General features: G+C 45.4%; 1 protein-coding gene across 1 annotated transcript in view; it reads left to right on the plus strand.

Annotated features, from left to right (window-relative positions):
- adamts9 (ADAM metallopeptidase with thrombospondin type 1 motif, 9) overlaps window positions 1-13816 on the plus strand; it is a 205378-nt gene that overhangs the window by 177868 nt on the left and 13694 nt on the right. The window contains exons 33-38 of the mRNA XM_078414557.1: window positions 790-919; window positions 1798-1892; window positions 2774-2868; window positions 2966-3099; window positions 8380-8471; window positions 12545-12649. Of these exons, the coding sequence (XP_078270683.1) occupies window positions 790-919; window positions 1798-1892; window positions 2774-2868; window positions 2966-3099; window positions 8380-8471; window positions 12545-12649 (651 nt within the window). The remainder of the gene's footprint in view (window positions 1-789; window positions 920-1797; window positions 1893-2773; window positions 2869-2965; window positions 3100-8379; window positions 8472-12544; window positions 12650-13816) is intronic.

Genomic DNA, 13816 nt, shown 5'->3' on the forward strand with positions numbered 1-13816 from the left:
TTTAATAGAAACCTGAGGGTGATTTTTACACACAAAGGGTGGTGGATGTATGGAACGAGCTGCCGGAGAAGACCCAGTGCCAGAGACCCGGGTTCGAACCCGACTACAGGTGCTGTCTGTACGGAGTTTGTACGTTCTCCCCATGACCGCGTGGGTTTTCTCCGAGATTTTCGGTTTCCTCCCACACTCCAAAGACGTGCAGGTTTGTAGGTTAATTGGCTTGGTATAAATGTAAATTGTCCGTAGTATATGTAGAATAGTGTTAATGTGCGGGGATCGCTGGTCGGTGCGGACTCGATGGGTCGAAGGGCCTGTTTCCGTGCTGTGTCTCTGAACTAAACTACAAAGGAGGTAGTTGAGGCATGTACTATCGTAACGTTTAGGAAACATTCAGACAGGTACATGGATAAGACAGGTTTAGAGGAATATGGGCAGGCAGGTGGGACTAGTGTGGATGGGACATGTTGGTCAGTGTGGGCAAGTTGGGCCAAAGGGCCTGTTCTCACACTGTATTACTGTAAATGTTTGACTCTAAGCTCTAAATGTCAATGTTGGTGAACTGATTTGTTTTCCTTTATCCCTGACATGACAGCAATAAAAAGGCCTTTTGTCAGCAGTCTTAAACTCATTACATTAAACTCAAAGTAACGACCGTAGATAGAGATCAGATTGAAATGTGTCGATTGGTTCTGTTACATGAAAGTACGAGTTTGGTCGCTGTAAAATGGTGATTGATGTAGATTTTGTATTCAGCGCTGTTTAATTTGCTTTGCTCGATGTTTTTGCAAGTGTTCTGCAAGCTGTGGAATGGGAGTCATGCAACGATCAATATACTGCTTAACCAGCGACGGGCACTTCAGCAACTCCTGCAGTACGGATGTCAAGCCAGAAGGGAGGAGAATGTGCCAGGCTGGGAAATGTAAGCATCTAAGAGAGGCACAGCAAGCTGGAGTAACTCAGCGGGTCAGGCAGCATCTCCGGAGAGAAGGAATGAATGGGTGACGTTTCGGGTCGAGACCCTTCTTTAGGCTGGATGATCAGCCTTGATCATATTGAATGGTGGTGCTGGCTAGGTATCCTAGATGCAAGGTATCCTTCATTACGAATACAATTCAGTCACATGTTCCGAGGTACAGTGAACCGCCTTTTGTTGCATGCTCTCCAGTCAGCAGAAAGACAACACACGATTACAAAGCCCTGACATCAGTCTGAAGAAGGGTCTCGTCCCGAAACGTCACCCATTCCTTCTCTCTAGAGATGCTGCCTGGCCCGCTGAGTTACTCCAGCATTTTGTGTCTATCCTTGAGAATTTTTCTTTATTTGAGAAACAATTTTGTTTTGTCTTGTTGAGATCGATAGTTGCTTTTGCAGCATGTAATATTTTCATCATTTTCTTTTCTGTAATGATAAGAAGCATGCCACCCAAAGATCTGAGCATCGAGAATTTTGTGTCTCTCTCTTCGGTTTAAGCCAGCATCTGCAGTCCCTTCATGCACAAAATGTGAGCGTCAGGCGTCATTGAGACCGTTCTTACATCTCCACCTGTATCCCCTTTTATCATATCATCATATCATATATATACAGCCAGAAACAGGCCTTTTCGGCCCACCAAGTCCGTGCCGCCCAGCGATCCCCGTACATTAACTCTATCCTACACCCACTAGGGACAATTTTTACATTTACCCAGCCAATTAACCTACATACCTGTACGTCTTTTGTCCTAGTGCAAAGTACCGCGCATAAAACAAAATGTTGTTGTCCTAAAGTACGTTTTCTAAAGTGATGTTTTCTCCGCAGGTGAGTTTCCGCACAGCTGCAGAGATGTGCAGGGACTGAAGGGGTTCATCGCAGACGGTGATCACGTCCTTAGTATCCAGGGCAAGCGTGTAAAGGTACATCAGCCAGCCGTCTTAAGTGGGGAGTCCAAGACTGTTCTTTGTTTAATTCCTTTTAAAGTATCCTTGCCCTTTTACTGATTGTGTGCCTCGTTAACACATTCACCCCAGCTAACAAGGAACCATTCTACATTTCCCACGATCGCCGTCCCCTTTGATCTGTCGTTTCCACACCTTACCCTTCCCGTGTCTCTATGTCTTCCTCCCCCCTGCCTCTCGGTCTGAGGAAGGGTCTCGACCCGAAATGTCACCCATTCCATTCTCTCCCGAGATGCTGCCTGTCCCGCTGAGTTACTCCAGCATTTTGTTTCTATCTTCGGCGTTTAACGTGCATCTGCAGTTCCTTCCTACACATGCAGTCAAGTAAACCTTTCTCTGAACTGTTTGTAACTCATTGACATTTCAGGTCGAGACCCTCTTTAGACTTTCTCGACCCATTCCTTCTCTCCAGAGATGCCGCCTGTCCCGCCGAGTTACTCCAGCATTTTGTGTCTATCAAGGTGGCACGGTGGCGCAGCGGTAGAGTTGCTACCATATAGCGCCAGAGACCCGGGTTTGATCCCGACTACGGGCGCTGTCTGTACGGAGTTTGTACGTTCTCCCCATAACCTGCGTGGGTTTTCTCCGAGATCTTCGGTTTCCTCCCGCACTCCAAAGACGTACAGGTTTGGGGTAATTGGCTTGGTATGAACGTAAATTGTCCCTAGTGTGTGTAGGACAGTGTTAATGTGCGGGGATCGCTGGTCGGCGTGGACTCGGTGGGCCGAAGGGCCTGTTTCCGCGCTGTATCTCTAAACTAAAAACTAAGAGTATTTGTTCTTATTTGTTTTAAATCCTTTTCAAAGTATCTTTGCTTCATGGTGTTTTTGTGCTTTCAGATCTACTGCGCTGACATGGTAACTGATAGCCCAAGAGAGTATATCACACTGACCGGTGGCGATTTGGAAAATTTTTCCGAAGTTTATGGCTATAGGTATGGGGAATGAAGATATAACTGCAATGAAGTTCCTGCAAGTAAAATAATTTGCAATCACAATTGACATGTGCATTTAACATTGTGTCTGGTTCAGGTTACATAACCCTGCTGAATGTCCTTACAACGGCAGCAGGAGACACGATTGTCAGTGCAGAAGGGATTATTTAGCGGCTGGCTATTCCACATTCAGAAAAGTAAGACTAGACGTCAACACACTGCAAATAATAAGTGAGTAAAATGGTCCTTTTTATTTTATTTTAATGTCGAAACGTAGAAAATAGGTGCAGGAGTAGGACATTCAGCCCATCGAGCCAGCACCGCCATTCAATATGATCATGGCTGATCATCCAAAATCAGTGTCTCGTATCATAGAAACATAGAAAATAGGTGCTGGAGGAGGCCATTTGGCCCTTCGAGCCAGTAGCGCCATTCATTGTGATCATGGCTGATCAATGGCTATCCCTTGATTCTGTTAGCCCTCAGAGTCAAATCTAATTCTCTCTTGACAACATCCAGTGAATTGGCCTCCACTGCCTTCTGTGGCAGAGAATTCCACAGATTCACAACTCTCTGGGTGAAAAAGTTTTTTCCTCGTCTCAGTCCTAAATGGCCTACCCCTTATTCTTAACCGACGTATCGGACGTATGTGGACGTATCGATAAAAAAACCTTCTCTCTCACTGACAGATACACGAATAAATTGGATATTATTGAAAATAGAGTTATTTTGCAATTTTGCCCTTATCTGGCCCATCTCTACCTGCTCCAACAACTAGTGCAGTTGTTGCCAGAGACCCGGGTTTAATTCTGTCCTCGGGTGCTGTCTGTGTGGAGTTTGCACGTTCTGCCCTTGACCGCGTGGGTTTCCTCCGGGTGCTCCGGTTTCCTCCCACATCCCAAACACGTGCAGGTTTGTAGGTTAATTGGCTTCTGTAAATTGCCCCCCAGTGTGTAGGGAATGGGATAACATAGAACTAGTGGATCAAAAATTGGGATGAATCAGAATCAGAATCGCCATTATTGTCATCGAAAAAAACAAGTCTTTTGGACGAAATTCCGTTACCCACAGTCCAACAATAAGAGCAACAAAAATAAGCAATAACACACACAATCACAAACCAACACAAAACAACACTCCAAAGATGTACAGGTATGTAGGTTAATTGGCTGGGCAAATGTTTTAAAAAAATTGTCCCTAGTGTGTGTAGGATAGTGTTAATGTGCGGGGATCGCTGGGCGGCGCGGACCCGGTGGGCCAAGGGGCCTGTTTCCGCGCTGTATCTCTAAATCTAAATCTAAATCTAAAAAAAGAGAAACATCCATCACAGTAAGTTTCCTCCAGTCCCTCCTCACTGTGATGGAAGGCCAGAATGTCTTTTCCCTTCCCTGCCGTCTTCTCCCACGGTCAGGCTGTTGAAGTTCCCATGTCGGGGCAGTCGGATCTCCCGACATTGAAGCCCCCGCCGGGCGGAGAAAAACCCGCGGCCTATTTCAGGCCATAGGATGACATAGAAATAGTGTGAACGGGTAATGGATGGTCGGCTTGGATACGATGGGCTGAAGGGCCTGTTTCTATACTGTATCACTAAACTAAAGATAATATGTTAATAACTGTTGGTGCTCTCGTAAGTATAACTTATATCATCTATGTTTCATAAATCAAGCTATTTCATTCAATTTGTCTCTATTTTTGCAAATTGGATTTATTTTTACCTTTGATGTCAACCAAGAAACATTCATAGAAACACCAGAGTGTCGAGCGGGTGACTATTCTCTTCCCATTGCACTTTCGTGAAATGCCGATAGACAATAGGTGCAGGAGGAGGCCATTCGGCCCTTCGAGCCAGCACCGCCATTCAATGTGATCATGGCTGACCATTCTCAATCAGTACCCCGTTCCTGCCTTCTCCCCATACCACCTGACTCCACTATCCTTAAGAGCTCTATCTAACTCTCTCTTGAATGCATTCAGAGAATTGGCCTCCACTGCCTTCTGAGGCAGATAATTCCACAGATTCACAACTCTCTGACTGAAAAAGCTTTTCCTCATCTCAGTTCTAAATGGCCTACGCCTTATTCTTAAACTGTGGCCCCTTGTTCTGGACTCCCCCAACATCGGGAACATGCTTCCTGCCTCTAACGTGTACAACCCTTTAATAATCATACGTTTCGATAAGATCTCCTCTCATCCTAAATTCCAGTGTATACAAGCCTAGTCGCTCCAGTCTTTCAACATATGACAGTCCCGCCATTCCGGGAATTAACCTAGTAAACCTACGCTGCACGCCCTCAATAGCAAGAATATCCTTCTGATGTGAGGTTCACCGAAACTGGAAGGGCGGCTCGGTGGCGCAGCGGTAGAGTTGCCGCCTTACAGCGCCAGAGACCCGATTTTGATCCTGACCACGGGCGCTGTCTGTACAGAGTTTGTACGTTCTTCCCGTGACCTGCGAGGGTTTTCTCCGGGATCTCCAGTTTCCTCCCACACTCCAAAGATGTATGGGTTTGCGGGTTAATTGGCTTGGTATCAATGTAAATTGTCCCCATTGTGTGTAGGATAGTGTTAGTGTGCGGGGATCGCTGGTCGGCGCGGACTTGGTTTCTGCACTGTATCGCTAAACTAAACTAAAACTGGAATGTGTCTGTTTGAGTATCAAGGTGCCAAATTCTATGAGCTGGCTCTTTTATCTTTCTCGTCAGTTAAATATAAATATAGCTGCACATTTGATAACCTATAATTATACTTACCGTTAAAAAAAAGGAAGGGATTTTTAAGCTCGAGGACTATGCAGGGGATTGTTTGAGATAGTCACAGTCATAGAATCATGGTCATAGAGCATGGAAACTAGCCCTTCGGCCCAGCTTCACCGGGTGTGAAGAAGGTGTCTCCACCCGAAACGTCACCCATTCCTTCTCTCCAGAGATGCTGCCTGTCCCGCTGAGTTACTCCAGCATTTTGTGTCGATCATCGGTGCAATCCATTTTCTGCAGTTCCTCCCTACATGAAAATTCTCAAAGGATGTAAATATAGAACTGAGAGATAAGAGTTTATTTACGTTGAGAATCGGCCTTCTCACTGCAACTGAACTAGGCAGAAGGATCAGAAGAATCAGTCGGAAGAAGGGCCTCGACACGAAACGTCACCCATTCCTTCTCTCCTGAGATGCTGCCTAACCCGCTGAGTTACTCCAGCATTTTGTGTCTACCTTCGATTTAAACCAGCATCTGCAGTGTTTTTTCGGCAGGCAGAAGAAACTTTGCATTGAGAGGTTGTTACTGGTATGCATTTTACATCAAGGTGATATTTCAGTTTGACCATAACAACACCTAAAACATTGACCAATTTTTGCTTCATTCTTCAGTCTGAAGAAGGATCTCGACCTGATACATCACCTATTCATTCCCTCCAGAGATACTGCCTGAGCCGCTGAGTTACTCCAGCACTTTGTGTCCAGTATCTTTGGTGTAAACCAGCATCTGCAGTTTCTTTTTATTACATTACAGCTACTAATCGAGCCGTTTTAGCTTCATCTCATTCCTCGTCAGTGTTGGCCAGAGAAAGATGATTCATCACTGTCATGAGATAAGCTGAATGAGTTGCACTTCTGTGCACAGACTTAATTTAAGGACTGTCAATCTTGAATTTGATTCACGAGATTTTAGCAGTTGTCTTTAATAATAAATGATGACCAAAGTGAATTTGGAGTGGTTTCTCCACGCTGCCAAGTGGATAGGAAATCGAGATTTATCACAATAAATATTGAAGCATGAAACAAGAGATCTGCTCCATTCTCTCACTTGTCATCATCTTCTACTGAATAGTGAAAGGCCTGGATAGAGTGGATGTGGAGAGGATATTTCCACTAGTGGGAGAGTCTAGGACCAGAGGTCACAGCCTCAGAATTGAAGGACGTTCCTTTAGGAAGGAGATGAAGAGGAATTTCTTTAGTCCATGGGCGGTGATTCTGTGGAATTCATTGCCACAGAAGGCTGTGGAGGCCAAGTCAGTGGATATTTCTAAGGCAGAGATAGATAGATTCTTGATCAGTATGGGTGTCGGGAGTTATGGGGAGAAGGCAGGAGAATGGGGTTAGGCGGGAGAGATAGATCAGCCATGATTGAATGGCGTAATAGACTCGATGGGCCAAATGGCCTACTTCTGCTCTTGTGAATTATGAACTTATGAATGTGCGGGTTTGCAGGTTATGTTTATGTTTCTGTTTAGAGATACAGGGTGGAAACAGGCCCTTTGGCCGACCAGTGACCCCCGCACATTAACACTATCCTACAAACACTAGGGACAATTTACACTCATACCAAGCCAACTAACCTACATACCTGTACGTCTTTGGAGTGTGGGTGGAAACCGAAGATCTCGGAGAAAACCCACGCAGGTCACAGGGAGAACGTACAAACTCCGTACAGACAGCACCCATAGTTGGGATTGAACCCAGGTCTCTTGTGCTGTAAAGCGGCAACTGTACCACTGCACCACCGAGCCGCCCCATAGGTTAATTGGCCCTCTGTAAAATTGCCCCCGTGTGTGTAGGGAGTGGACGAGAGGATGGCATGACAAAGAACCAGTGTGCACAATGGTCAGTGTAATCAATGGTTGGTGTTAGGGGTGCCAACTATCGCACTCCCAAATAAGGGGCAAGGTGACGTCACTGACCCATGCCCCACATGACCTCACCCAGCCAGCAGCCACGTGCTCCCGCTCCACCAATGGCGGCCGCCTGGGCCAGGAGGCGGGTTGCTACACAACCTCCGTTAGGCGGCGCCCGGTACTCTGGCCTACACTGTCCGGGCCTACTCTGTCCGGGCCTACACTGTCCGGGCCTACACTGTCCGGGCCTACACTGTCCGGGCCCTCACTGTCCGGGCCTACACTGTGCGGGCCTACACTGTCCGGGCATACACTGTCCGGACATACACTGTCCGGGCCTACACTGTCCGGGCCTACACTGTCCGGGCCTACACTGTCCGGGCCTACACTGTCCTGGCCTACACTGTCCGGGCCTACACTGTGCGGGCCTACACTGTCCGGGCCTACACTGTCCGGGCCTACACTGTCCGGGCCTACACTGTCCGGGCCTACACTGTCCTGGCCTACAGCTTCCGGGCCTACAGCGTCCGGGCCTACACCGTCCGGGCCTACAGCGTCCGGGCCTAAAGCGTCCGGGCCTAAAGCGTCCGGGCCTACAGCGTCCGGGCCTACAGTGTCCGGGCCTACAGCATCCGGGCCTACAACGTCCGGGCCCACAGCACCACCCGGGCCTAATACGGGACAAGGGCGGTCCCGTACGGGACAAACCAATTTATCCCAATATACGGGATGTCCCGGCTAATAAGGGACAGTTGGCAACCCCTAGTTGGTGTGGACTCGGCCTTTTTTCATGCTGAATATCTGAGCTAAGCTAAATGCAGTATTCGGAATGACAAACGCTTTGTGAATATTGTTTCTTCATTTGAACATTTTACACACTGTCTCTGACTCCTTGCTTTACAGCAACAGACCTGTACTTCGCACAGACACTGGAAGGCCGACCAGTGCCGTTTGCCACAGCTGGAGACTGTTACAGTGCTGCCCGATGTCCACAGGTATCGTAATTACTTTACTAAATATATATCTTTTTTAAATGTGCAAGAAAACATAAATGGACAAACAAGGAACTAAGGTATCACGAAATGCCGGAGTAACTCAGCGGGTCAGGCAGCATCTAGGAGAGAGGGAATGGGTGACCCTTAAACTCAGAGACTGACTCACCAAGTGCCCTTGCATTGTTAGTACATGCTCCCATCGGGCAGAAGGTACAGAAGCTTGAAAGCCTGCACCACCTGACTCAGGAACAGTTTCTACCCCTGTGTTATCAGGCTTCTGAACGGTCCTTCCATGAGCTGGTGTACTGTCCGATTCACCTCTACCCCATTGCGCACATTGGACTTTGTCAATGGATCTGATGCGCTCCAATGCTGGGAACTACAGCATATTCTGCACTCTGTATCTCCCCCTTTGCTCCCTGAGTTTGAACTGATTGTATTCATGTATACTATTGATTGGATGACATGCAAAACAAAGCTGTTCACTGTACTTCGATTCTCTTGACAATATTGTGGATGATCAGCCATGATCACAATGAATAATTGACAATGACTGTGAATGATCAGCCATGATCACAATGAATGGCGGTAATGGCTCGAAGGGCCAAATGGCCTCCTCCTGCGCCTATTTTCTATGTTTCTAATAATAAACCTAAGACCAAATGTGATGACAATTTCTAAACCAAGAAGAAAAGTTAAACATCTTTTGAATGAAATATAATTAAAACGCATCTTACTGCTTTCATTTTCAAAACAACTTTCTTCTTACTGATTATTATGTATGTCAATGTAGCTCCCACCTGACTGTGCTAAAAAAAACTGGCGCAAATTGACCTGCAGAAGATAAAAAACATTGTTTCCAGATAATGGTTCGCACTGATAATTAATTTATGAAACATTTGCAGGTAATTCCAAGATTATTTCTGCCTTAATTGTAATGTATCTGCAAAGGCTGAGATTTAATTAACATAAATCTTTCTGATATAACGGGCTGACCATAGAAAATCTGAAGGTTAAGATGGGAAATGAAGATAAAATCAGAGTTGCCACTTCACAGCGTCAGAGACTCGGGTTCGATCCAAACCACGGGTGCTGTCTATACGGAGTTTGTACGTTCTCCCCGTGACCCGCGTGGGTTTTCTCCGGGTGCTCCGGTTTCCTCCCACGCTCCAAAGACGTGCAGGTTTGTAGGTTAATTGGCTTGGTATAAATGTAAATTATACCTAGTGTGTGTAGGATAGTATTGACGTGCGGGGATCGCCGGTCGGTGCGGACTCGGTGGGCCGAAGGGCCTGTTTCCGTGCCCTATCTCTAAACTAAAACCAAGTTGAACCCCAACAAGAAGCAAGCATGAGAATGACCACTAGAGGGAGACAAAGCAAGGCTAGTGCAGGAATTGCAGATGCTGGTGTCTTGAGCAAAACACAAAGTCCATCAGTCTGAAGAAGGGTCTTGACCCGAAACGTCACCCATTCCTTCTCTCCTGAGATGCTGCCTGACCTGCTGAGTTACTCCTGCATTTTGTGAATAAATACCTCGGACTAACACAGCAGGTCAGGCAGCATGTGTGGAGGGATTGGATAGGTGACGTTTCGGGTCGGGACTGGACTGGACTGGAACGCCTCCTCTCCATCTCCTCCAGGAATGCTTCCATATCTCGCTGAAACACTTTGTGTTTCAACTGAGGCTGCACCTTTGGTTGTGTAAGAAAATAACTGTAGATGCTGGTACAAATCAAAGGTATTTATTTCACAAAATGCTGGAGTAACTCAGCAGGTCAGGCAGCAACTCAGGAGAGAAGGAACATCCAAAGACGTGCAGGTTTGTCAGTTAAGTGGCTTGGCAAATTGTAAAATTGTAAATTGTTCCTAGTTGTGTGTAGGATTGTGTTAGTGTGCGGGATGATCGCTGGTCGGCATGGACTCAATAGGCCGAAGGGCCTGTTTCCGCGCTTAATCTCGAAACTAAATTAAACTAAAAAGCGCCAAAAAATATATTAATTTTCATTTTTACTCAACCTCATTCAATTGTGAATGCAAAGTTTCAGTCAAATAACTAGTCTCATAAATTTAAATAAATGCTTTGTCCAAAAAGTACATAAAAACCTTTAATAATTCTGTTATCACTGCAGCCTAACTTTTCTAACAGAAGCATAAGTAAAGGTCTATACCAGGACTACATTCAAAGGTTGTGATCTGATCTTGCTGCAGTTCATTAATTCATTTGGGACTTAAAATATATCAAGCCACAATTTTATACAAACTTTGACAAACTTCCTCTCATCTCAGTAATCTCGAGCTTGATAACAAGCTAGGGAGTCAGGGGTTATGGGGGGAAGGCAGGAGAATGGGGTTGAGAGGGAAAGACAGATCAGCCATGATTGTATGGCGGAATAGATTTGATGGGCCGAATGGCCTATTCTGTTCCTATCACATGAACCTATGAGCAGCACCCCCGTAAACATTATACTGTGTGCTGTTCTCCAAATTACAACTTGGATTCCTATTTTATTAAAATGGTTTAATAGTTCAGGAAATGTAAAATAATTCAACAATTATTTGAGTTTTGTTTATTGTCACGTGTACCGAGGTACAGGGAAAAGCTTTTGTCGCGTGCTGTCCAGTTAGCGGAAAGACAATACATGATTACAATCGAGCCACAGTGTACAGATACATTATAAAGGGAATATCGTGAATAATCTTTATTGAAAGATAAAAGCCAGTAAAGTCAGATCAAAGATAGTCCGAGGGTCTCCAATGAGGTAGATATTAGTCCAGGACCGCTCTCTGGTTGTGATAGGATGGTTCAGTTGCCTGATAACAGCTGGGAAGAAACTGTCCCTGAATCTGGAGGTGTGTGTTTTCACACTTCTGTACCTTTTGCCCGATGGGAGAGGGGAGAAGAGGAGGTGGCCGGGGTGCGACTCGTCCTTGATTCTGCTGCTGGCCTTGCCGAGGCAGCGTGAGGTGTAAATGTACCCCTCTCAGGTGGTATAAATTATGTCCTTGCACCTAAGTTAGGATGTCCAACAACAGTTCCAGAATTGATTATTGATCTGTAAATCGCACTTTCACTCTGTGAAGTCAAATTAAAATAAGTGAATCAGTTAAACTTACTTTATATGTAATTAAGTTCTGATTGGTTATGCATGATATATTAATCTGGCAAATGTGTAGTTTGTCGACAATTGACCATAAAATTAGAGTTTGCATAGTTTACAATAAATATATAGGTTTTATGCATATTTATAAATATATAGGTTTTATGCATATTTATACATTTTAACTTGACGTGTGTGGGAAAAAACTGCCGATGCTGGTTTAAATTGAAGGTAGACACAAAATGCTGGAGTAACTCAGCGGGGCAGGCAGCATTTCTGGAGAGAAGGAATGGGTGACGTTTCGGGTCGAGATGCCAATGGTATCTGAACCTTGTTTAATGTTTGCAAACATGACAACTGAACAGCAGCAGTGCCCTCTGGTGATGATTCTGAAACATTGCATCTCAATATCCCCCACCATTAAAATCTCCGTCTCTCCTCCCCCCTCTAGGTTCACTGTCCCCCGATTCATTTTACTGATTGTTTGCCTCCTTGCCACCTTCCCCTCAGCTGACAACGAACCATTCCACACTTCCTTATCACCGTCTGCTTTGATCTGTCGTGTTCACACCTTACTCTTCAATATCTCCAGATTCCCTCTCACCTGAGTCTGAAGAAGGGTCTCGACCCGAAACGTCACCCATTCCTTCTCTCCAGAGATGCTGCCTACCCCAGCATTTTGTGTCTGCCTTCGGTGTAAACCAGCATCTGCAGTTCCTTCCCACACAGTAAAATTCCAAACACAACCTACACAAGGTCTCAACCGTGAACGCTGATTGCTAAATTGCTAATTAATTATAATCATACTGCAACATATTTTACTAATAAATTAATGGGATTTTGTTACCATTGCTTGTTCACAAGGAAATTTACCATGGCTGTTCAGAATTTAATGGTTAATGTTAATGTGATTTACCTTTAAGTGGCTATTAGAATGGACCATGTAACAATTCTAGGGCATTTTCTTTTCCAGGGCCAATTTAGTATTAATCTCTCTGGAACAGGATTCAGAGTGTCTGAATCCACAAGGTGGATATCGCAAGGAAATTATGCTGTTGTCGAAATACAACAATTGATGGTAAGAATATGAGGAAAATAAGGTGACATTTGGCAAATGTTAATGTGGCAGTTATCTGAAGTATTGTTTGCTGCATCCAAATGGAGAGACACCCAAATGATACATATATCCAGGACATTACGTCAGATGCAATTTAATCCTGGAATTTTAGTTTACAGTGCGGAAACAGGCCATTCGGCCCGCGCCGACCAGCGATCACCCCGTACACTAGCACTATCGATAGTATACACCTAACGTGGGAACGGTGGCACAGCAGTAGAGTTGCTGCCTCACAGCGCCAGAGACCCGGGTTCCATCCTGAATACAGGTGCCGTCTGCACAGAGTTTGTACGTTCTCCCCGTGACCTCATGGGTTTTCTCCGGGTGCTCCGGTTTTCTTCCACACTCCAAAGACATACAGGTTTGTAGGTAAATTGGCTTAGTGTAAATGTAAAAAGAATTGTTCCTAGTGTGTGTAGGATGGTGTTAATGTGTGGGGATTGCTAGTCAGTGTGGACTCGATGGGCCGAAGGGCCTGGTTCTGCGCTGTTTCTCTAAACTATCCTACACACTAGGGACAATTTTACAATTCTTATTGAAGCCAACTAACCTACAAACCCGCACATCTTTGAGTGTGGAAGAAAACCAGAGTACCCGGAGAAAACCCACGCAGATCACGGGGGGGGGGGGGAGAACGTACAAACTCTGTACAGACAGCACCCGTAGTCAGGGTCGAGCCCGGCGCTGTGAGGCAGCAACTCTACCGCCGTGCCACCCTGTAAAGGTTTAAGAGAAGATTGCACATGTAAAGTTTGTCCAAGATTTCCCACAGGAAACAAAGCCCAGAGAAAAGTAACCTCGTAGGATTCAATCAGCTGCTTCTTTTACAGTCGGCACGGTTGATTTTCCTAAGAATCATGTCTAAAGTAAAAGTCAAAGGCACATAGTGGATTTGGATCCTATTTCAAGAGGAAGTTTTAAGTAAAGCTGTATCACGTTTCATGCATTGACTTTGTGCAATGCAATGAAATTCTGAGGCAATTGTGTTTATTGTACGCACTGAACAAACAACACTGGCGTGTCTGGTAGTGTTTATAAGGAAGGACCCGTTGTCCAAAGACTTATTAGCACACTACAGCTCAAAGGAAATGGTGCTAACTCCACCTGAATCCTTGACCTCAGCTGAAT

This window comes from Rhinoraja longicauda, chromosome 17, assembly GCF_053455715.1.
Source record: "Rhinoraja longicauda isolate Sanriku21f chromosome 17, sRhiLon1.1, whole genome shotgun sequence".
Classification (NCBI taxonomy): Eukaryota; Metazoa; Chordata; class Chondrichthyes; order Rajiformes; family Arhynchobatidae; genus Rhinoraja; species Rhinoraja longicauda.